General features: G+C 38.6%; 1 protein-coding gene across 1 annotated transcript in view; it reads right to left on the bottom strand.

The window, feature by feature from the left end:
* The window catches only part of LOC124142330, a 50,099-nt gene that overhangs the window by 4,962 nt on the left and 20,587 nt on the right, over positions 1 to 24,550 (bottom strand). The window contains exons 30-67 of the mRNA XM_048399391.1: positions 24,245 to 24,305; positions 23,435 to 23,703; positions 23,225 to 23,285; positions 22,796 to 23,070; positions 22,039 to 22,111; positions 21,179 to 21,378; positions 20,637 to 20,679; positions 20,226 to 20,440; positions 19,933 to 20,011; positions 19,057 to 19,376; positions 18,434 to 18,494; positions 17,615 to 17,883; positions 17,405 to 17,465; positions 16,976 to 17,250; positions 16,431 to 16,503; positions 15,384 to 15,583; positions 15,117 to 15,159; positions 14,391 to 14,605; positions 13,315 to 13,393; positions 12,495 to 12,805; positions 11,603 to 11,663; positions 11,223 to 11,491; positions 10,564 to 10,624; positions 9,866 to 10,140; positions 9,479 to 9,551; positions 8,666 to 8,865; positions 8,422 to 8,464; positions 8,033 to 8,247; positions 7,509 to 7,584; positions 6,858 to 7,147; positions 6,365 to 6,425; positions 5,223 to 5,500; positions 4,482 to 4,542; positions 3,523 to 3,797; positions 3,102 to 3,174; positions 2,174 to 2,364; positions 1,011 to 1,059; positions 445 to 659 (exon numbers count right to left, since the gene is read on the bottom strand). Coding sequence (XP_048255348.1) covers positions 445 to 659; positions 1,011 to 1,059; positions 2,174 to 2,364; positions 3,102 to 3,174; positions 3,523 to 3,797; positions 4,482 to 4,542; positions 5,223 to 5,500; positions 6,365 to 6,425; positions 6,858 to 7,147; positions 7,509 to 7,584; positions 8,033 to 8,247; positions 8,422 to 8,464; positions 8,666 to 8,865; positions 9,479 to 9,551; positions 9,866 to 10,140; positions 10,564 to 10,624; positions 11,223 to 11,491; positions 11,603 to 11,663; positions 12,495 to 12,805; positions 13,315 to 13,393; positions 14,391 to 14,605; positions 15,117 to 15,159; positions 15,384 to 15,583; positions 16,431 to 16,503; positions 16,976 to 17,250; positions 17,405 to 17,465; positions 17,615 to 17,883; positions 18,434 to 18,494; positions 19,057 to 19,376; positions 19,933 to 20,011; positions 20,226 to 20,440; positions 20,637 to 20,679; positions 21,179 to 21,378; positions 22,039 to 22,111; positions 22,796 to 23,070; positions 23,225 to 23,285; positions 23,435 to 23,703; positions 24,245 to 24,305 — 5,949 coding nt within the window. The remainder of the gene's footprint in view (positions 1 to 444; positions 660 to 1,010; positions 1,060 to 2,173; positions 2,365 to 3,101; positions 3,175 to 3,522; positions 3,798 to 4,481; positions 4,543 to 5,222; positions 5,501 to 6,364; positions 6,426 to 6,857; positions 7,148 to 7,508; positions 7,585 to 8,032; positions 8,248 to 8,421; positions 8,465 to 8,665; positions 8,866 to 9,478; positions 9,552 to 9,865; positions 10,141 to 10,563; positions 10,625 to 11,222; positions 11,492 to 11,602; positions 11,664 to 12,494; positions 12,806 to 13,314; positions 13,394 to 14,390; positions 14,606 to 15,116; positions 15,160 to 15,383; positions 15,584 to 16,430; positions 16,504 to 16,975; positions 17,251 to 17,404; positions 17,466 to 17,614; positions 17,884 to 18,433; positions 18,495 to 19,056; positions 19,377 to 19,932; positions 20,012 to 20,225; positions 20,441 to 20,636; positions 20,680 to 21,178; positions 21,379 to 22,038; positions 22,112 to 22,795; positions 23,071 to 23,224; positions 23,286 to 23,434; positions 23,704 to 24,244; positions 24,306 to 24,550) is intronic.

Genomic DNA, 24,550 nt, shown 5'->3' on the forward strand with positions numbered 1-24,550 from the left:
CCACCATCGAATAACCATTGGTTTTTTGTTTCAGTTTTAGCCACCACACACATGGGTGTATACTTTCTTTTGCACAGCAGTTTACATAACTGATCATCACATCGCATTGTAGTCATCCCATGTTTGCTATACTTTACGTCCATTTTAATCATGAGGTGCCATGGGGTTCTCTTGTCCCTGACATCCACATAGGAATCGTGTAATGGAAGGTATCTGCCTCCCTTGAATTTGATATGTTTATCTGCCTACAATTTTATTTAAGTATACTGGGTGTTACCAAGACAAAGAACTGTTTTGAGTTGGAATCGTTCAATGGACTATGAAATGAAATATTTCTTTTGATTCTGGGAATGATTTTGTTCTAAGAATTGTTCTGCATGGAGAGAATAAGTAAGCGCCACTGGCTAATCTTTTAACTCTTTCAAATGTAACCAAATGACTTACTCCAGGCGTTCAGTAGACCGTCCGCGACTGTATTTCTTTTGTCATCGCCGAGACTGCCATCAAAATTAAAGGTGAATGTTTTCTTTATTGGTAGTGAAGGGCGTTCAAGGTTGTGATTGGTTAAAATTTCATCCAATCTTTCCGGCTTCAGTGCGGTTGACTGAACGTTTCCATCCTCTATTGCCGGTCTGTAGAACACCCGTGTAACTGGTTCCCTAGTAATATAACAATGACAGTTGTTGATTAAACATTCTTAAAGGATGCAACGCACGAAAACAAAATTAGTAGGGCCCAATAACGAGATAAAAATGAAACTGCTGGTTTTGAGGTCGCCCTCTGTCCTTGCTTCGCTGTTAATACTACGACTAATAATATTTATATAACCAAGACTTATAGTAAATTTATAGTAAAACTGTTGGAGACCAAGATCAGAGCAAAGGAAATAAACCATGTGTTAACCTACTCGAACTGTGAGTACAGCTGGTCAAGATGTAAATGCTATATATTAACCATACGACTATCCGTCGCCAATCATACTTTATGAACAACTTAACCAAACAACTTACCCATTCCCGTCTAAGAACATTTGTCTATCCACAGTTGAGCCAGTAGTGTCTGAAACAAATGTATAGCATCAGGAAAATACTGTAATACATATATATGGCCCAGTAAGTACATATCCAAAAGGGGCGGTGGGGTAGCCTAGTGGTTAAAGCGTTCACCCGTCACACCTAAGACCTGGATTCGATTCAACACATGTGTGAAGCCCATTTCTGGAGTCCCCTGATATTGCTGGAATATTGCTTAAAGCGGCGTAAAACCAGACTCATAACCAAAATTATTCCTGTATCTTCATCAGTCAAAGGGGGGCACGGGTGGCCCAGTCGTCAAGGCGCCGCGATTCGCTGTGCAGGGTTGCGTCCCTTGGGCACGCCAGAAACCTATGATTGTGGGTTCGAATCCCGGTTTGCCCCTATTATGTTTCTAGGTTTGTCAGCACCATACCGTGCTCGTGGGTTTCACTGAAGTGGTAAACATCTGAGACCTGCATCACTTCGGGCTTTCCTCCCACATTAAGCTGACACGCTGTGATATGACTGGAATACTGTTAAAAGAGGCGTTAAACCCAACTCACTCACTCACTCACTCATCAGTTAAAGATACAATATTATTCATGTTTGGGTGACTTGGAATCTGTAGCATAACACGAGTGATGATTAAATTTGGGGTCCACGTCAGCATCCTTTTGGACTGTATTCAACTTATCGTAACTGTATCGGCAGAAAATCTAGGATGGTTATTCTCTTGAATTGACAATTTTATTTACATCAGGGTTGCAAAAACACATCCACAATAAAATGTGGTTATAACGAATACGATTTCTAAAGGACTATCAAGGTTTTACCTACAAAGCATTTCAAATATTTCAGTTGTACCACTGTGTGTCAGCTTATTGTGGGAGAAAGTGACTCCGGTCTTAGGTGTTTACCACTTTGGTGAAACCCATGAGCATTGGTATGATTCTGGAGACATCTGACGAATCTGAATTGAATCGAACCAACAACCAACAACCTAAAGACACAGCTTTGCACAACAAATCCAGCGCCTTAAACGACTAGGTCACCAAAGCCATCACACCCCAACGGGTGCATGTACTGACTGGACTATCGGATAACATGCAGATAACTTTTCGAAGTGAAAACAAACTCGCCATGATTAAATTGTTTACCTGCAGGGTTGAGACTAGTTCCTAGTTCAAGCAACTTCGACCACTGTAGCTGTCCTTTCACATCTACGAAAGGTACTGGGATGGCGTCACAATCGCAAAAGATGCCGCCTGACAAATTGATGCTGGTGCCTGGTCCAATGAGGTATCTATCACCAAGTTTGACGAAATATTCAACGTTGGTTACGGAAGTGCTGAAGATAAAAAGAGGTAATAGAGTGAGCAACAAATTATTTATTGATGTTCCTATTCAGATAATCACATTTACTGATCAACGTGGATAGGATTTGTGGTGAGAGACTATTGTTGTCGGCAACTGCTTCAAGACATTTGTTATCGGAACAACTCATTTTTTCCTCACGATTTATTTTGTCCAGTGTTAATACCAGTAGCACCGGTGTGTTATATTTAAGAAATAAACGACTCGTTCGAGTTGCTTATTTCTTATATTAGATATCAACATTTTGTACAGTCTTTTTAAGGATGTCAATAAATTGTACAAGCTTTAAAAACATTTACCCTAATTTAATTAATGATGACACCCCTAATACAATCAGACCTTGGCAATGTTGGACAAGTCCATTTTATGTACATGGGGGTTAAGGTTGGTATTCTCACAATTGTCACGTCGCTTATCTGCACCTTTTCTCCCAATACCGATTGTAATATCTCTCCTACTTTTGGATGCCATTATTTGACCATTGCTCCATTGCACTGTCCAGCTACATCTATGGGGAACAACTCACGAGACACTTCCTTCTAAAAAAAAGTGTCGCCCCATTTACGACATCATGACTTTGCATGCACATGTTCGAATCTCCAGAAATGATGTCATGACAGAACAATGTTTTATTTTGAAACGAACCACGATTCGTTTTTCATTGTTCTTTACGATTTATCCCATAGCTCTCTTATATAAATTAATACTAACCCTGCTTGTGTGTAGTATTTCTGAGGTCGCAGTAGCAAAATTTCCAAAGGCACTGCACGTAGATTGTCTGGAACTGAATAAATATACCTACATGTATACACACCACTTGGAGTAAACAAGATAAAAACAATGACAAGAATTGTAAAATATTGATTCTAAAGTATCAGCATTTTCACACTTTCAGAAGAATGTTCCGAAATCATGAAATACACCTACTGCACCCAAAACCATTGGGAGCATAAATACGCTTCAGTTCCATTTGAACTGAATAGAGTTGACTATATCAACATTCTGAACCAACACGTAACGATTCTGTCTTAAAAAATGTGTAATTTGAGTATTTACTTTTTTTAAATATTTCTCCATAGCCATAACCACCAAACAACATCACGTAAATCTAGTGGAACAACATCTTACATACCTGCACTGTTTGTGTTCTGCCACCTCTTCCATTCTGTCTGCAATGTGCGTAAGACCTCTTGGCCTTGTTCACTGGTCATATCAACAACCCTATTGAGCACCACACTGTGATGTTGGTCGTAGGGAAGTAGGGTGGACCCATAGTACAGGGGGTTCAGTGTTTTGTCGTTGTCTACAGCTGCAGAGAGTACTTCTCGGGGAGGGGAGGGGACAGTTTCAGCATTCTGAGCTTGTCCATCCCGTGTAATGGTGTAATACACTCTGGTCACGACCATGCTGAAATTTGGCCCGAGAGAACAGTTATGAAAATTTTAATACACGTAATTAACATAATTAATTACAATCTGTATCATAAATTAAATGTAATCTGAGTAGATTAACTTATAATAATTATGAAACGTGTGATAAAACATGATCTAAACAGTATATTCCAAATGTGATTTTTTTTGGTTTATATAAGAAACAATTAAAATCATAGAATCTTGTTCTAATATATCATGGAATATGTTTTACGACAAGCAGATTAAGATTTACCTTATTCGATGTAATAAGCGCCCACAGCGATTTTTGCTCATATATTAGCTACTGAACAATCCCAATTAGCACCCCTTCCGATTGATCAATATACACAAGACTTACTTATTCACGTATAATACACACTTGTGTGTTATATGCACTCTTAACTATGGGCAACTAAATTTTGGAAAAATACATCTGTCATATATAAACATTTCAGGCTGTCAGCATAAACCACAAATTTACGATCTTTCAACTGTTTTTTTCACCAAAATAATATTCTGATAAGAGTCCCCAATTTCTACTTTTGAGAGCGCCCTGGGTGCTTATTACGTCGGATACGGTAACTACACAACCATGTATCGTCTCCTTGGTTCTGGGAAGGTACAAGTCAGATAATGACCCAACACTCGTTTAGTTTCCATGTATAAGTTCAAAGTTTACCCGTAATCGCCGGAGAGTTGTTTTGTTAGAAAGATATCAGCTTTGAACTGGCAACCACAGTCTGTCAAAGTAGAATTTACATGAGATATTATTTATACTGATTTGAAACATTGCGGACGGTACACATTGTGTAACATTAATTACGAACACGCACAAGACAGAAAGCAATGAAGGAAAGGAAAACAAAAGGAGGAATGCAAACATTTGATGGCAATGACATGGAGGCAGTGCATGCGGAGAGGACATGGTTCATGTGAGGATTAAGAAAGGTATGTTTAGAGGGCAAAACAAAACACTACAGCTACACAGACACAACACAACACAACATTATTAACACAATGTCGTAAGAGGCATAATAAGTAATGATATATATGCATTTGATTCCCGTTGGGTCAAGTTACAAGAACAATGTTTGATATGGTGTTTCAAAACAGGCCATTGGTAACCTTGATTTAAGCATACTTCGACATAGCAATACTCAAGACAAAAAGAGTTCGGTTTACAGTAAACTACGGTTATAACGAACTCAAAGGGTCCCCTAAATTTAGAACGTTATAACCATAGTTTGTTATAAACACACCTACAGCATATATACAGCAAATGGATGGGACCAAAAAAACAATGTTATAAATATGTTTGTTATTAACATAGTTTACAGTATTTAACGCTACCATGCGACCACATTTAATGTTCATTCTCTCAAATATATACATTTACAGTTTGTAAGAAAAACGCTTTTACCAGGATAGGTATTTCTCCAAGATTGTTCAATGGCATCAACGATGTTTTGTCTGTCTTCGACAGTTCCAGTGATGGACATGCTGTAGGTGATTCCAAGGTTTCTGAGCCCCCCCGAGGGACCAGTGTACACTGCAACCCCATTCCATCGGAACTGAGGCACACTCTGGAGTTCTCTGTTAAGCTCATTAGTCAAAATTCTGCTTTGTTCGGGGGTGAGTTCGTTCACCGTTCCTCCAGTAGAGTTGGTCATGTTGTACCGGTAGCCTACAACCGTCTCTCTGCAGGAACAGAAATGCAATTAGTGACAATTCCTTTCTATTTAGTTTATAAAATGCAAGCCAGTCATTTGGTAACTGTGCCTTTAGCAATTGGTCAGCCATATCACAGAAGGGACACCCATTGTACATGTTGTGGGAACGGTACTGAACGATTCTTTTAAACATTGGTCTATGATTGATCCACTCAACATATTACCCTTGATTATTCAGTGATTACACCTACTGTGGTATTTTTGTATTTAGTATGTGAGGCCAACAACCCAAAACATGCAGTTATCATTGAGTCAAGAGGATTTGTCAAATGCGCCCTTTTCAAGACTGTCTGAGAGGAGTTGGTTTTTACGCTGCTTTTAGCACTATTCAAGTCATATCATGACACGCATGGGGGGAGAGGGGAATTATTGGTTGGTTGGTTTGTTGTTTAACGCCGCACTCAGCAATATTCCAGCTATATGACGGCGGTCTGTAAATAATCGAGTCTGGACCAGACAATCCAGTGACTGATATCATGAGCATCGATCAACGCAATTGGGATTGATGACATGTATCAATCAAGTCAGCGAGCCTGACCCCCCGATCCCGTTAGTCGCCTTTTACGACAAGCATAGTCACCTTTTACGGCAAGCATGGGTTGCTGAAGACCTATTCCGGATTTTTTTAACGGGTCAGAGGGGAATGAATTAATCTACCCATTGCGTTAACCACTAAGTTTCCAAACAGTCTCAGAGAATCGCTGAAGTTCGCCACGTCGATCTCATTTATGTAATGGATTATTGTGTTCTGTTAAGCACATATGTATCAGCATACCAACTTATAAGTGTATGTCAGATACTGTTATAACTGTTGAAAGTAACAATGTCTTACTCTGCAGGGTTAATATAGTTTGTCCGCTTCAGAATATCTATCTTTACACAGCAGGATGATCCTACAGAAAGTAAACAAATACACATTGGTAATACATAACGTTTAAACATGTTTTATGGTTCCTGATTCTTAAACATCTTTAACATTAAATATCAAGGATGTAACATTTAATAGGTAACCACTCTAATTTGTGAAAAAATCAAATAATGGAGGCATAAATGCACAACAAAAATTTAAAAAGAGATTGCGTCAGTGACATGTTCTTTGCAATCATTTCCACACTTGCAGTCATTATATATGTCAGGACATACAAATTCTATGTTATTCTTATATATGAGACTTATAGATAGACTAATATAGACAAATGTATGAGACTTATCAATATCAATTGACAGAAATAAAGGTTTCATATACATATGTGTGCACTTAGTAGTTAAAATACCATTCAGAGGCAAATTAATCTTGCCATTATAAAGAACATAGTTCCTCTTACCACTGTTGATTCTGTCCATGGCTCTCTGTAATGAGGCTTCTACTGCTGGCTGATCGAGGTCGTTAATGTTTCCTTTCAAATAGATACCCCCAACACGGTACATCGGCCCAGGTGTAGTCATTGTTGTTGAAGTACTCGTTCCGGATCCTCTTCTAGTTATTTCACCTCCGAAAACGACAAGATCTGGTGTTGTGAAATATCGAGTCGGGTCCACGCCCTCAAATCTCGTCCATCGGGAGTCAGCTCCCCGGATGGACACAGTGTAGGTCATTCTGGTCACAGGGGCATTGCTAAAAAAATAGATTTTCTTCTATGAATAAATACTGAAGTAATTAGGACAGCGAACTGATGGTCCATCTACATGCATAAATGTATGTATATTGAAATAATCCATTTCTTCCGTGATCGGCATGATTGTATCATCAATGAATGATCAAGTATTACATGGGTCCATTCACAGTTTGGGTTAAGCACTGGAATCATATTTGTAGCGCCATGTGTGAAATTGAGTAAATAACTGGCATTGTTATTAAATTTATTTAGAAAATTTGTGTTACAGAGAGTAAACCTGTTTTTTAAAGGGCCAGGCCCACATTAGCAAGTACTGCTGAATAGAAACTGCACTTGCAGTATCTATCTAAACCACTATACCTTGAACTGACATAACCGTCATCTAGGCTTTCAATGTTAACAGACAGGGCATCAGAGGGGATGTTGAAAGTACCAACTGAAATGCAGAATGTTTTTTTAAGAGCTTTGTAGGGTAAAGTATATTCTGATGATCTAAATCGTAAGATTGGTGTTACATATTTTTTCTGTTGGTCTAAATACATCATAACTAATTACACATTATAATATGTAAGTTATGCCCGCCATTGTGGAAAAATGAATATAAGTAAATGAATATTTCAGTTATTTGTTAGAATATTTTAAGTGAAAATTTGTTTGTTTTGTTGCTTAACACCACACTCCAGTATATATGATGGCAGTTTGTAAATGATTGAGTCTGGACCAGACAATCCAGTGATCGACATCATGAACATCGATCCACGCAATTGGGATACAATGACATGCATCAACCAAGTCAGCGAGTCTGACCACCTGATCCCGTTAGTGACCTCTTACAAGCAAAGTCGCCTTTTACGACAAGTGCACACATATATGTATCAACTTACTCCAAAGATTTTTAATGGTCTGTTGGATTTGTGCTCTCTTATCATTTCCAACGCTTCCTTCAAAGTTCAAGGTGAAGGTCTTTTCAGTTGGCAGTGTAGGCTCTTCCAAGTTCTGATTGGTCAATATTTGATTTACTCTCTGCGGACTAACGGCTGTTGACATCACATCCGGTCCTGATATTTGGGGTAGGTAGTACACACGTGTTACTGGTTCACTGTTGAAGAGGAACTCATGTAACTTATAAAATTCTTCATTGACTTTATAACTATATGTATTTTAGTCATTAATCAGTTTGATGTATTACTTTGCTTATGGCAAAACTAGATATATTAAGAAATTTTATACTCTCATAAATATGCATTTATTAAATATGCAATTTAAAACTTACTTATTGGAAGTGATGAAAAGTTCGCTTATAGTGTCAGATCCATCTGAAACAAAATATAGTATATCGTCAACAATTATAAAATGAAGTACTCCCATTTATTAAAATGCATAATGCATTAGTATATGCATATTAATACCATTTGCAATAGTCTGGTGAAAATAGGAAATTAATTTCAATGTGGGCTGTTTTCAATAAGATAATATATCCTAGTATTGGTATCACATGCATTTATTCGTTAACTGACCTGAGGGGTTGAGGCTAGATCCAAGGCTCTTAAGCTGATCTGATGAAAGGAGACCATTGACTTCAATGAACGGAACCGGAATTGCATTGCAATCACAGAATAGCGGGCCCTTCACTGTGACCCTCTCTGTCTGTGGTTGGGGTCCAATGACATTGGTGCCATTCAAAATGACGAAATACTCGAGTTTTGTCAGCCTTTTTCTGAAGAAATGAATGAAATGTAACTGAAAAAAATATCCCTTCAAAACTAGTTGGAGTGAAAGTGTATCAATTTCTTTTCCATGAACCTGTTGTATCCAGTTACCAAAACATTAAACAATTACTCAACAAAGAGGTTATTAGAGTGTTGCTCGTAGAAACCAACCCTTAATTATCCAGAATGCCCCGCTTTCTTGGTTAAGCCAATTTCCAAACGTATGTCATGAAGTGCAAACAGTCCTTATTGCAATTATGTAGAAACAGTTTGATACATTTGGATCTGTGGAAAAGAGTGAGTGAGTGAGTTGGGTTTAACGCCTCTTTTAACAGTATTCCAGTTATATCGTGGCGTGTCAGCTTAATGTGGGAGGAAAGCCCGAAGTGATGCAGGTCTCAGACGTTTACCACTTCGGTGAAACCCACGAGCACGGGTATGGTGCTGACAAACCTAGAAACATAATCGGGGCGAACCGGGATTCGAACCCACAATTATAGGTTTCTGGCGTGGCCAAGGGACGCAACTCTGCACAGCAAATCGCGGCGCCTTAGACAACTGGGCCACCCGTGCCCCCCTGTGGAAAAGAGAGTCGTATGATAACAGGCGCTGTAGTCCTACCCGTCTTGTGTGTAGTACAGCAGTGGTCGAAGTGGTCGGATCTCGACTGGAGCATTCCTCAGGTTTTCAGGTACTGAAAATAACACAATTTCTTTATTCGTCTAATTCAGTTCGTTTCAAGATGACCTGGGAATGTCAACATATCATGTGAAACGATAATGTTATTCACAAGACAAGGGTAATATGGCATAAGTATGAAACTGACTATACCCATGTTTCGCAAGTATCTGGTATTGGCACAGTTTGATAGTGATTCATAAACACCTGCAGAACCAAAAAGTGGACTCTGCTTTTACCGGAGATTTCTTATGATTATTGAAATAGGTTTTGTCGCTTTAAATTTATAAAAAAATCAATTTATCCAAAATAAGGCAAATCTTTGCGCACCTGCTTGGTCGGCGTTTCTCCATGTGTTCCAGGTAAATCTGATCTGATCCAGGACTTGTTGCCCCTCGTCACTGCTCATGTCCACCACCTTGCTCAGGAACACATTTTGGTGCTGGCTGTAAGGGATGAGTGTGGCACCGGAGTAGATGGAGTTGACACTGGCGTCTCCCTGCACTGTGTTGTAGAAGACCTGACGTGTTGGAGGCGTTACGCTTTTAGGGTCCTGGACTTGTCCGTCCTTTGTGATTGTGTAGAACACTCTGGTTACCAGGGTACTGGAATAAAAGAATATACATGTGTTATATATATATATATATATATATATATATATACTAGTCTGGTTACTATTTCAAATCCTTTATATTTTGCATAAGTGACATTTATGTTATAAGGAAGAGAAGTGAAAAAACGGGATCATAGAGACATACATGTTTATAAGTAGTTTGTTGCAGTGGGCATTCATTTTGGACAATTAACATCAAATGTAATAATTCTCTAATGGCATTACTTACAAAACAATAATCGGACTATTTGTCTTGACATGTTCATGGAGATATTTAGTTCAGACACAAAGTCACTTCAACCCTAAAGTAGTTTGTTGTATCAGTTGCTTTGTTATGTCTGCGTTTGTTGAAAACACTTTTTTGAGTATATAATGGGAACGCTTAACTATTGTATGGGCCTCATCTATGACTTACCCAAAATCTCCTGATAATTCCTCCGTTGTTAAAATACTAGCCTTGAACAGACATCTGCAATCTAGAAAATACAAAAGCAAATTAAGAAACCTATTGATAATGATATTGACAGTTGAGTTCAAAGTTACATCTTCAGAAAAGAAATATCAAAAGAAACCATTGAAAAAATCCCAATGCATACACTTGTTCTGTACTTGCACTGTCAGGCCGCTGTTAGCTTAACGTGGAAAGGAAGGACAAACTAACAAAGAACCCAGACCACGTTGGTGTTTGCTTGTTTGTCATTTAATACCGTACTCAGCAATAATCGAGCTATATGACGGTGACCTGTAAATAATCAAATCTGGACCAGACAAACCAGTGATTGATATTGTGAACAACGTCGGGGTCTACCCAATCCACTTGGTCACCCCTATATGTTGTTGGGGACCACTTCTAAACTGGAATCCCCTTGGCGCCACTTTGGTAAAACGAGCCAGAATGGGTAAGATGCTGATATTCAATTGTATTGCCAATCTGAGACTCGACCTCAAAAGAAGCGGATCCGAGACGGCTAAGGGCAGAGCTGTGCACAGCACATTGTTTCCACACTTACTCTACTATTGACCACTTTTATGAGCCCTTATATATTAAGATATGTTCACTGTCAATACACTCACCGGGATTAGAGCTACGCCATGCTTTCTCGATATCAGTTATAACGGCTCCTCGTTGGGCCTGGGTCATTTCGCCTATGAAATCAACAGTGTATGTGCTTGTGGGAGCTTGTATAAAGCCTTGGTATACTTGTATTCCTTGTCCTCGGAAGAGTCCCGATGTTTGGAGTTCATTGTTCACCTCTCTGGTGAAATTGTCCTTTTCTGTGGGCGTCAAGACGATGGGAGTACTTCCATTGGTGGCGTTATACCGGTAGGCAGTGATGATGTTTCTGTTCATGAAGGAAAAGTATTTTTAACTTTACTCATACTTTCCTAACACAATGAAGGGACTAATTTTTGTTGCCATATTTTCCTTTCTATTGATGCATAACATTACTTACCCTGCAGTGTCCAAGTAGTTTGTCTTGTCAGTGATGTGTAGCTCTATGCAACAAGCAGGCCCTGGAATAATACAGTTATTTGTGTTATTTTGTATAAAATACAATGCATGTATTTACTCACTAACAACCATTATGAACCGATCGATACCAATACAAGTACCAATACAAGGCTATCAAAATACTATTATACTGAATAGTGTTTCTAACTTTTTTATGAATAAATAGTACTCATCGATTATTTTCCCCCAGAAGAATGCCATCTTCCCGAGGCAAGTGAGTTAACTAACTATAAAAGTCCAGTTTCCACCCTTGCCGAACTAGGCTGGTATTATGGAGTTACATTTTGGCTGGACTTACGAGTCAATGCATAGTCCAATCGAAATCGCGCACCGAAATCGAAATCCGGTTCGTTAAATGTCATGCTGATTTCTGTCGATTGCAGGATTTGCAAAGCATGTGCACCGCCAACTCGTTGTCAACAGATATTTTCCAAGTCTTTTCATGTTTTTAATCAAGGTACTCACGTGATTTAATGCACTTCGCTATGTAAAACCTGTTTTATCACAATATAGATCTTGAAAGTCGCCATTTTGTTTGAAGCAAATGCAAGTGATACGAGAGGTGGAATCTGATTGGTCCATATGAGAGGCTTAGAAGGGACATATCTCGTAATAACCACTGTTGGCGCTATGGTGGAGCCCAGGAATTCCAGCCTAGTTCGGCAAGGGTGGAAACTGGACTTTTAAAGTCAGTTACCTCCCTTGCCTCTGGAAGATGGAAGAATGCACGCTTTCTACACATTTTTATTATTCACCCCTGCGGAGTTATATAAGTATGTACATAAACATGAAGTCCATATGGATGGAATAACAATCTTTATTCATCTGTTTACCGTTCTTTGTTTTATTGAGAGCATTCTTCAAGATTTCCTCCATAGCAGCCTGATTGTTGTCGCTGATGTCGCCAGTCAGATAGATAACGCTATCCAGGTTGGTCATGTCTGTCGGGGATGGTGTTGTGGCCGTCGATCCTGTTCCTGAGGTTGTCTGTGTGGTTCTTTCAACATTTCCTTCAACCAAGGTGAAGCCGTTAGATCTGAAATATTGGCCTAGCGTGCCAGGGTCGACTCCTTCAAACTGTGTCCAGCGAGAGTCCGCTCCTTGTATGGTTACTGTGTAGATGACCCGGGTCACAGGTGTGTTGCTGTAAAAGAGTATCGGTTGAACATGTTGCCCTATTTACAAACAGATTCAAGACCTCCACCCAAGAATAATAAGAATAAGAGCAGTTTTGCCTTCCATATTTGTTTCACCTGTCGCAAGTTAACGTCTCAGAATCATTCTTTTGGTGTTGTCAAAGAAATAGAAAGATGGTGGTATGTGGTATGGTGGAAATTCATGAAGCTATCAAGCAGCTACCACGCAGCTGTATCCATGCAGTATCCAGTCGTAGAAAGTCGTTCAAAACGACATCGGTCAATGTTCTTACCTCATGAAGACATTTATATTCTTGAATAATGGAGGGGATGGGTGAGTGTGACTTTTAACGCCACCAGTGCGGTGAATATGTAAGTCATAAAGATTCATTTTGGTAGAATAAACACGACCTGGCTGCCAAACGAATGATATTGCTCATGGTAGCCATAACATTAGATACAAGGTAAAACATTAAAATGAAATTAATACGACAGAATACCGATGTCAAGATGTTACCTTGCTGAGCTGACGTAACTATCATCCATACTCTTTATATCAACACTCAGACGGTTGGCTGAGATGTTGAATGTAGAACCTGAAAAATATATAACCATTTTAATAGGGCTGGGACAGGTAACTCGGGTACTCGGGTCGGGTGAGTACTGAGTATCAGCACTACTCGGGCCCGTGGTTAGTCACGTGATATACTGTTTAGTGACAACAATTATCTAAAACTCTTTGGTTACACTACAAGTCACTAATGTTTGCATTTCTTTCTGACTATGCACGCATTTCCTCTGACTTGTTTGAATAAATATGAACTTCAGTCAACTTCAGTGTATGCATGACCTGATCGTGTTATACGTGTATCTAAATACATTTCGCCAGGGCTACGGTAAAAGATTTCCCAATCGGACATCTCTTGACACCTCTAGCGGGTACCCGGGTAGGGTCAGGTAATAGGTGGGTGGGTACCCGGGTACTAAATTTAGACTCGTCCCAGCCCTACATATTAACGTGAATAATTGTATTGTCAACTGAAAGACATGATGTTTTTAGTCTAAATAATATTTAGCCATCTCCAGTTTTGTCTGGTGTGGTATGCTATAAGTGGACTGGGCAATCAGCCCCGTGGAGTTATTCATAATCATTTTTTTGCGAATTGATTTGTGGTTAGTTTAAGAGCAAAACATATGCTCGCCACGCCGAAGGCCCGGTTCGAATCGAACATGGGTACAGTGAGTAAAACCATACTCGCTCATGCAAACAAAACATAATAAGCAATTAACAAAAAATAATGATATGGTAAGGTTATAATTCAATGTAAGATGTGATGTACCAGTACAATGAAACCAAATTGTCAAATGTTACTTGTACCAAGGGTAATTAAGTAAATGATTCTTTCCACAAGAATTAAAGCGTTTACTTCTCACGCCAAAGGCACGGGTATGGTTTCCCAGTTAGGTGCCCGCCATTGTGATATTTCTTGAATATTGCTAAAAGCGGCATAAAACCATGCTCACTCACTTTCCTCGATAACATTTGCAGTGCATATGAGGAAGAAAGTTACATGTGCATATATATCAACTTACCCCAAAGATTTCGTATTGTTTGTTGGATGGCACTTCTGTCATTGTCGCCAATACGACCGGCAAAGTTCAGTGCAAAGGACTTTTCTGTCGGCATTGTAGGCTGTTCCAGATTCCAATTGGTTAATATTTGATTCAGAGTCTGCTGACTGACAGCTGTTGATGTGACATCTGGGCCTGATATGGGGGGTCTGTAGTACACTCGTGTCACTGGCTCGCTGTAAGCATTTCGTATATTATTTCATTAAAAACATTATCCATGTTTCATTCTACAGGTAGGGCATGCTTACCTTTTGGGAACGCCCGGGTCATCACTAAATTTAGAGATCATTTCCTAAAATTTTCAACGCTATTTTGCTTTTACGACCAACAAAATCTGTTTCATATGGGATAACTGAGTCTTATTTTTCTATGGCGTCGACGTTATTCATTTACAATCATGAGAATACTTACTTCATACTGTTTCCACATGAATGCGCTCATTTTAACATGCAATAGTACACGTAATTGCATGTACAGGCATTGGCTACAAATTGTATATCTTGATACTGTCAAATATTTGTTGACATGGTATTTCTGATGTTACGTGCTCACAGTAATGTCTTTGTGTTGGGGAGAAAAACATCAAAACTTTTCAACCCTGTGTATAAGACTACCCCCCTTGAAAGCCCCCAAATTCTAGGTACGAAAAACTCCATATACACAGCGATATACAATATTTAAACTCACTTGTTGGAACTGATGAACATTTCACTCATTGTGACCGCTCCAGCTGAAACAAATAAAATCTATTTCAAAGAGAGCAAAATTAAACAAGCTTTTTTATTATTGACAATCTATGACCTCGATAGTTCGATACTTATGTTAATCTAAGCTACAAAACTCTTTCCATAATCATAATAAATTTCCATTAATTATTGTACAGTTGACGATCATCTGAATATCACATCGAGTCATATTCGGTACACATGTCCTTATAATGTGTGTGGCTCCAACCTGAGGGATTGAGAGTAGATCCAAGGGTCTTAAGTTCATCAGGCGACAGGCGACCTTTGACTTCTATGAACGGAACCGGAATTGCGTTACAGTCACAGAACAATGGCCCAGTAAAGGTGACACTGTCTGTCTGTGGCTGAGGTCCAATGACAGTGGTGCCATTCAAAATAACAAAATACTCCAGTTTCGTCAGTTGCCTCCTGAAACAGAATGTATTCAATATAAGGTTCAATAACTTGTTAATATATATAAATATATATGCGCGTTTCAATAAAAAAAAACCTCAATAATCTGTATGACTCTTTAAGCTATGAGTACTACCCATAGACTTTCAATCAGAAGGAGAATATTGGACGAAGAACATTACATTATGGGGACCTTCAACAATGTTATTGAGATATACAGGTGAGTTTCTATTTTTCTTTTCTTTGAAGCCGAACTTTGTACTTGGGGAGCACCTTTGCATGTGTAGCAGGGCGTGGAGTCGTCCCACAGATGACATCCTTACCTTGTCAGCTTGCTGACAGGGTTAACCTCTTTGGTCATGTGGACAAGGCGTCCGACCTCGGATCAGAAGGTCCGTGGTTCCAATACCATCATGGGACTCGGAAATTTTATGGCCGCTACATTGTCGACCAACGTGGGGCTGAGCACGTTCATATTCAATCTCATTAAAATCAGATCTTAGTTCTCGCTACCGCTAAACAAAGATCTGAGGACATCCCATTACGGGTCTCGTCAGACCGACCTTGCGCGAACTTTGACCGACCAATAGAATGACCAATCAGAAGGCAGCTTTCTCGTGCTTTACAGCACAAATTTCAAATTGGCGACTACGCTTCAAAACATATTTTGACAAATTCTCGATTACCGTGGTCTCTCTCTCGCGTACGTATATAATCCCTGGTCATGCACGAAACACGTACAATATTCCTCTTCCCTATGACTATATAATTATCTATGTGATAAACTTGTGACCCTTCATTTGAAAAAGTGCATTAAGCTGTCCTATAACATTGCGTAAAACACATGTTAAATTGTACTTACCCATCCTGTGTGTAGTAAATCAAAGGTCTCAAAAGCCTGATTTCGACGGGAGCCTGTCTTAGGTTTTCGGGCACTGAAACATGATGTTAAAATAAGCCTAGCAAGAAATAATAATAATAGCAGTAGTAGCAGCAGCAGTAGTAGCTCAAAATCAACGTGTTGCAGGTTTTAGACGTTTACCACTCTAACACACCCTGGGGGCAAGGTGATTTCGCGAATCTGTGATTCAAATTCAGGATCAAGGTACACCTAAGGGAAGCTACTCCATGCCAATCCTTTTACAACTGGGCCACCCGTATCCCCAATTATGATAATGATAATAATAATTATAGTGTTTCATAAAATCAGCCATCCATACTGGTACATACATAAACAAAAAATCTATTAGATTTTGGCAAATGATTTAAGTTCAATATCTTAAAAAAATACCTTATTTTGCATTTCATCGGGTACAAAATTAATCACACCAAAGTCATACCAAATTGCTCACACGAGTCTTCTAGTACAGAAGGACAAGCACATGCACAAGCCATCAACATGCCCACCTGCAGGAGAAGTGCTTCTCCATGTGATCCAGGTTGATCTGATCTGATCCAGGACTTGTTGCCCCTCGTCACTGCTCATGTCCACCACCTTGCTCAGGAACACATTGTGGTGCTGGCTGTAAGGGATGAGTGTGGCACCGGAGTAGATGGAGTTGACACTGGCGTCTCCCTGCACAGTGTTGTAGAAGACCTGACGTGTTGGAGGCGTTACTGTTTTAGGGTCCTGGACTTTTCCGTCCTTTGTGATTGTGTAGTATACCCTGGTTATCTTGATGCTGTGTTATGAAGAAATAGTATTATCCACCTGATTATAAACGACGCTCACGTTTCATATTGACTTCAAACACATTGTGGCTTTGTTCATGAAATCTAGGTACAATTGTTAATGTAGTACACGAATCGTGTCAGAATTGATACATAATAACATACCCGAAATCTCCTGCGAATTCATCCGTCCGTACAACATTGGCATTAAACTCACATCTGCAGTCTACAAACAAAACATAATTGTTAGCATTAATTACAGGCAAAGGATGTGTTGCTAAATATATAAATAGCATCAATAAAATGTATCCTTTGCATTAGTCGATGGTTCATGTAATAGAAACAAACTATATGTTACAGTAGTAGGGTGCCTACCTGGATAAGCGTTCATCCATGCCTTTATTATATCAGTTAACACAGCTTGTTTTCGTGTTTCTGGTACATCCCCAACGAAATCAACACTATACGTGTCCGCTGGGCCCTGCACGGGGCCTTGGTATATCACAATTCCTTGTCCTCGGAGGACTTCAGATGTCTGTAAACCATTGCTCACTTCGTATGTGAAATTTGCAATTTCTTCAGGAGTCAACATGACTGGCGCACTGCTGTTGGTGGCGTTAAAACGATAACTAGTGAGGACATCACTGCAAGAGAACAACAAGGTCTTGATAAAGATTTTCTCCAGGATAATGTGCTTGAACGACTGATTGCTTGTCAGAGCTACAGATAAGCAGCGTATTTACTTAAAATACCCCCAGAACTATTCTAAACCCAATTACTCTCAATTAACTTGCGTACAGAAACGCATGCATTAAATGAAAAAACTCAAATGTATAAAACAGCTTGTGTAAATACCCAATGAAGCTTTCTCAGCATGCGTACAAAGGAGTTAATTTCCAAAATACAATTACGAGCTAATTCACTTTCCGAGTCAAGCCTATATATCAAGAACAGTTATATACATCTAAAACATTATTTCATTTTTTTTAAATCTTAAAATGTTTGCTAATTTTGGGAAAAACCCAATAGAGTGATGAATAGATAAGTGAAAGATTTTTGGTTACCAAATGAAAAATGTAATAACCCAATTAAAATAGAAACCCAAGAGCAAAAACTCAATTGCTCAAAAAGTTGTCTAGGGATCTGGCTTGTTACATGTATCTGAAATGCATATTTGACATTTTTCCTACTCACCCATTTGGATCAAAGATTGTTGATTGTTCAATGACATACAGCTGTATACAACAGGAGGGACCTGCAATACAAGAAGTACATAAGTTTGTATCTGATTTACATATATATAGAGGATTCATCACGACTGTTTTTTTAATATGGGAAATATCAACCGAGTAGTTGTTAATCTGTTTTTGCCGAGCCTTTGACATTTATGTCTCCAAAATGACTGTCAACAATGAGACGGCCTCATTGCACACTCTGAATAGCGGAAATACCAACTTGAATATAAACACAAAGCTGGTTTATTAAGCAGCAGTTGTAACAAGTATATAACAATGTCAGTCAAAGAATAGGAATTACAGAATAGACATCAGGTGAGTTATCACTGCTGGGGTCAAGAGTTCTATAATTCTAAGATTGATATTGAGTTGCATTTTGGGCTAGGGGTCAGCAGTCGTATTAATTTGTAGATGCATTAATTCCCAGATTTACAGTAAATCATCTAGAGGCAGTATCAACGCCTATATATATATAGGCAGTCAGGGCATTTCATTTTGTTATGAGGAATATGAAGATCTTTATTATTATTTTTTCAAGATTTGCTGATTTTCATTCACTGACAATGTCCGAACGTTACTTACCATTCTTGGTTTTATTCAGTGCATTCTGCAGAAGTTCTTCTACGGCTGCCCGATAGCTGTCACTGACGTTGCCCCTCAAGACAATGACGTTGACAGTGTTGGTCGTGCCTGTCGGTGTTGTTGGATTAGCGGTTTGTCCTGTTCCTGACGAAGGTGTGGTTCTACCCTGTACCCGGACTACGTCTCCTTCAACCAAAATAATCCCAAAGGATCTGAAATATTGGGCGAGCGTCCCAGGGTCCACTCCTTCAAACTGTGTCAAGTGTGAATCTGCTCCTTGGATGGCCACTGTGTAGGTTACCTGGGTAACCGGTGCGTTGCTGGAAAAGAATAGTTTCCCTTAACAAATCTATTTCTTAACTACGAAAATAGTGAATAAGTTTGGAATGGATGTAAAATATCATGGGCAACATCAGGAATATACAATTTCACCAATGTGATTTCTACCGGATCCGGGAAGAATAGGTCTTCAGCAACCCATGCTTGCCTTGAAAGATGACTATGCTTATCATAAGAGGCGCCTAACGGGATTGGGTGGTCAGGCTCGCTGACTCGCTTGATGCATGTCATTGTATCCCATTTGAGTGGATCGTTGCTCATGACATCAATCACTGGATTGCCTGGTCCAGACTCAATTATTTACAGACCGCCGTCATATAGCTGGAATATTCCTGAGTGCGGCATTAAACAACAAACAAACAACAAAACAAACTATCGTTATGTCAATTTGTGGACCACTGAATGGCCTCGGCATATTGAATTTACACTAATATTGATAATCCGAACAAACCAATAATGCCAAACACCATGCTTTAATTTACCTATATGTGATAAAGTACACAAATAGTATTACCAATTGGCTGTTTTGTATCATACCTTGTTGAACTAACATAATTCTCATCAATGGTCTTGATATCAATAGACACGGAATCAGATGGGACGTTGAAGGTTGTAACTGCGACAGATAAATATACATTATTACATAGAATGATTGCAGGACACTGAAACAACAAATTCAAAACAAAACATTTTATCATGATATTAATAATGGATCTCAACATTTAGTAACTGTGTGGTAATTATTACATTAAGTGGCTACCGCTACTCTTATTAGGCTACTTTGAAGATGGGCTGGTTTCATCTACAGTGAATACATCGAAGGTACTTACCCCAAAGGTTTTTGAGGATTTGAATGATGGCGTTTCTGTTATTATTTCCTGTACGCCCAGCAATATTGATGGTAAACAACTTCTCTGTTGGCAGTGAAGGCTGTTCAAGATTCTGATTGGTTAATATTTGATTTAACCTTTGCTGATTGATAGCAGTTGATGTTACATCCGGGTTAGATACGGGAGGTCTGTAGTAAACTCGTGTCACTGGCTCGCTGTAAAGTGCAACATATTTGTTTCAAACATGATCTTGACTTATTACTTCAGGATATATCACTGGATGCATTTAACATTGGAATGGGAAACATTAAATGATATTATAGCATATGGTTATTATTTGTATGTGATAAGTACACTGACTATTTTGAATAGAGAAGGTTATGTTTGGTTAAAGGATATGCTACTACTTACTTTTTAGAATTGAAAAACATCTCGCTGCTGACTGCTGATCCATCTGAAACATGACACATGACATGTGTCATATGTTGGCTGATAAATCATCATTCATAATAATCTTTGGAGTAAGTTGATACATATATGTGTACACACACAGTAACATCTTCAACCAAAAGATCCATTAAGATCCAGGGTAGCATAGGTTTTCAACAACTCATGCTTGCCATAAAAGGCGACTGTGCTTGTCAAATGAGCGACTAATGGGATTGGGTGGTCAGACTCGATGACTTGGTTGATGCATGTCATCGTATCCCAATTACGTTGATCGAAGCTCATGATGTCAATCATTGGATTGTCTGGGCCAGACTCGATTATTTACAGGCTGCCATCATATAGCTGGAATATTGCTTAGTGCAGCATTAAACAACAAACAAACAAATCATTCATAAAATATCAAACGAAGTATCTAAGCAATGGTGCTATCATTTACAACTGTGGTGTACAATATCTCAATATCCACTTCATGCATGTTTCATGGAAGAGAATTCAATGCTTACCTGATGGATTAAGATTGAAACCAAGGGTCTGAAGCTGTGCAGAAGAGAGGCGACCTTTGACCTCCACAAACGGAACCGGAATTGCTTCACAGTCACAGAACAATGGCCCCGTAAAGGTGACACTGTCTGTCTGTTGTTGAGGTCCAATGACATTGGTGCCATTCAATATGACGAAATACTCCAGTTTGGTCAGTTGTCTTCTACAAGTAAATTAATTAATAATTAGAAATATGCAAATAAAAGAGATTTATGACATGAAGATATCTTAATTGCATAAAAACTATTTGTAATATAGGTGAAGTTTTCTTTTGAAACACTAAAATTCATTATATACCGGTACATATATTTTATAGCTACTAAAACTGTACACCAGAAAACTGTGAAGGTTATATTCTGAAAAAATATAATCTATTTGAATTGTTTGATAGGCATTACGTAGAAGTTAACAGATGACAAAGTAGACACAATTTATGCATAACAACTTCTTTATTTACTGTAATGGCGATGTTTGGTATTTATACTTATACCGTCGTCAACCAAGGCTGAATGATGCACATGGAACAGAATACAAGATTGTCCATCAGGTTGTTACGGTATTATCCTTCTGTTGTTATTATCACATAACCTACTCATGTTAATCTCCGTCATGTATGCATTTGTTGTTACTGTTAATCCTCTACTGCTAATCCTCCACCTACCATATATATTCTGTACCATGTTCATCATTCAGCCTTGCTTGACAACGGTATAAGTTTCTATACCAAAATGTCGACTTTACAGTAATTAAAGAAGTTGCTATCAATAAATTGTGTCTACTTTGTCAAGTATAATACATTTTTCCAGTTCCACACAGAACATACCCATCCTGAGTGTAGTAAATAAGTGGTCTTAGAAGCTTGATTTCGACTTGAGCCAATTTCAGATTTTCGGGAACTGAAACAACAAAATCATAATTGAAAGAGAACCTATGTTTTTAACTGATCGGATATCCCTGTATACAAGTCAGGAACACAATGTTGTCACATGACGGAAGAATATTAATATGTTAGTGACCTGGTTTAAATAAAATAAATTAAATAAAAATAAAATACCACATAAAAACATCCTTACTTATTCTTCATTGGGTTGTCTAAATTACACTGAGGCTTAAAAAATATAAGAATTGGTTCTCAGGCAATGGTTTTTGAAAATATAGTGCCGATGGGCAGAGTCTTTTTATTTATTATTATTATCATTTTTATTATTATTATTATTATTATTATTATTATTATTATTATTATAATATTTATTTTTTGGGGATGGGGTGGGGTGTTCTTGCTAGTATGTAAACAAATAAACAGTTGTGTAACCAAATAAACAATGTGTACAATCAACCTGGGAAAGGGCCTCCCTACATAAATGTTTTCCGTGATGAGTAAAATACTGGAATAGAGAATTTGACTACAGTGTACCATTGGACATGAAATAATAAAGGATTTTGGGGGTGTTTTTTTCTTAATGATGATGCAAGCGGTGCCTGAGAACCAAGACTATTATCTTTGTTAGCCTTACACGTCATACAAATGAGTCTCACACAGCAGTTTTAAGTACACGCTCATAAGCCATCACCATGCCCACCTGCGGGAGAAGTGTTTCTCCATGTGATCCAGGTCGATCTTATCTGATCCAGGACTTGTTGCCCTTCGTCACTGCTCATGTCCACCACCTTGCTCAGGAACACATTGTGGTGCTGGCTGTAAGGGATGAGTGTGGCACCGGAGTAGATGGAGTTGACACTGGCGTCTCCCTGCACTGTGTTGTAGAAGACCTGACGTGTTGGGGGCATTACTGTTTTAGGGTCCTGGACGAGTCCGTCCTTTGTGATTGTGTAGTATACCCTGGTTACCTTGATGCTGTGTTATGAAGAAATAGTATTATCCACCTGATTATAAACGACGCGCACATTTCATATTGACTTCAAACACATTGTGGCTTTGTTCATGAAATCTAGGTACAATTGTTAACGTAGTACACGAATCATGTCAGAATTGATACATAATAACATACCCGAAATCTCCTGCGAATTCATCCGTCCGTACAACATTGGCATTAAACTCACATCTGCAGTCTACAAACAAAACATAATTGTTAGCATTAACTACAGGCAAAGGATTTGTTGCTAAATATATAAATAGCATCAACAAAATGTATCCCTTGCATTAGTCGATGGTTCATGTAATAGAAACAAACTATACGTTACAATAGTATGCTGCCTACCTGGATAAGCGTTCATCCATGCCTTTATTATATCAGTTAACACAGCTTGTTTTCGTGTTTCTGGTACATCCCCAACGAAATCAACACTATACGTGTTCGTTGGGCCCTGCACGGGGCCTTGGTATATCACAATTCCTTGTCCTCGGAGGACTTCAGATGTCTGTAAACCATTGCTCACTTCATATGTGAAATTTGCAATTTCTTCGGGAGTCAGCATGACTGGCGCACTGCTGTTGGTGGCGTTAAAACGATAACTAGTGAGGACATCACTGCAAGAGAACAACAAGGTCTTGATAAAGATTTTCTTCAGGATAATGTGCTTGAACGACTGATTGCTTGTCAGAGCTACAGAAAGGCTGCATATTTGCGTAAAATACCCCCAGAACTATTCAAAACCCAATTACTTTCAATTAACTTGCGTACAGAAACTCATGCATTAAATGAAAAACTCAAATGTATAAAACAGCTTGTGTAAATACCAAATGAAGCTTGTTCAGCATGCGTACAAAGGAGCTAATTTCCAAAATACAATTACGAGCTAATTCACTTTCCGAGTCAAGCCTATATATTAAGAACAGTTATATACATCTAAAACATTTTATTTCATTTTTTTTAAATCTTAAAATTTTGGGAAAAACCAAATAGAGTGATGAATAGATGAGTGAAAAATTTTTGGTTACCAAATGAAAAATGTAATAACCCAATTAAAATAGAAACCCAAGAGCAAAAACTCAATCGCTCAAAAAGATGTCTAGGGATCTGGCTTGTTACATGTATCTGAAATGCATATTTGACATTTTTCCTACTCACCCATTTGGATCAAAGATTGTTGATTGTTCAATGACATACAGCTGTATACAACAGGAGGGACCTGCAATACAAGAAGTACATAAGTTTGTATCTGATTTACATATATATAGAGGATTCATCACGACTGTTTTTTAATATGGGAAATATCAACGGAGTAGTTGTTAATCTGTTTTTGCCGAGCCTTTGGCATTTATGTCTCCAAAATGACTGTCAACAATAAGACGGCCTAACTGCCCACTCTGAATAGCGGAAATACCAACTTGAATATATAAACACAAAGCTGGTTTATTGAGCAGCAGTTGTAAC

Source organism: Haliotis rufescens, unplaced genomic scaffold (assembly GCF_023055435.1).
Source record: "Haliotis rufescens isolate VD_foot unplaced genomic scaffold, xgHalRufe1.0.p SCAF_2, whole genome shotgun sequence".
Classification (NCBI taxonomy): domain Eukaryota; kingdom Metazoa; phylum Mollusca; class Gastropoda; order Lepetellida; family Haliotidae; genus Haliotis; species Haliotis rufescens.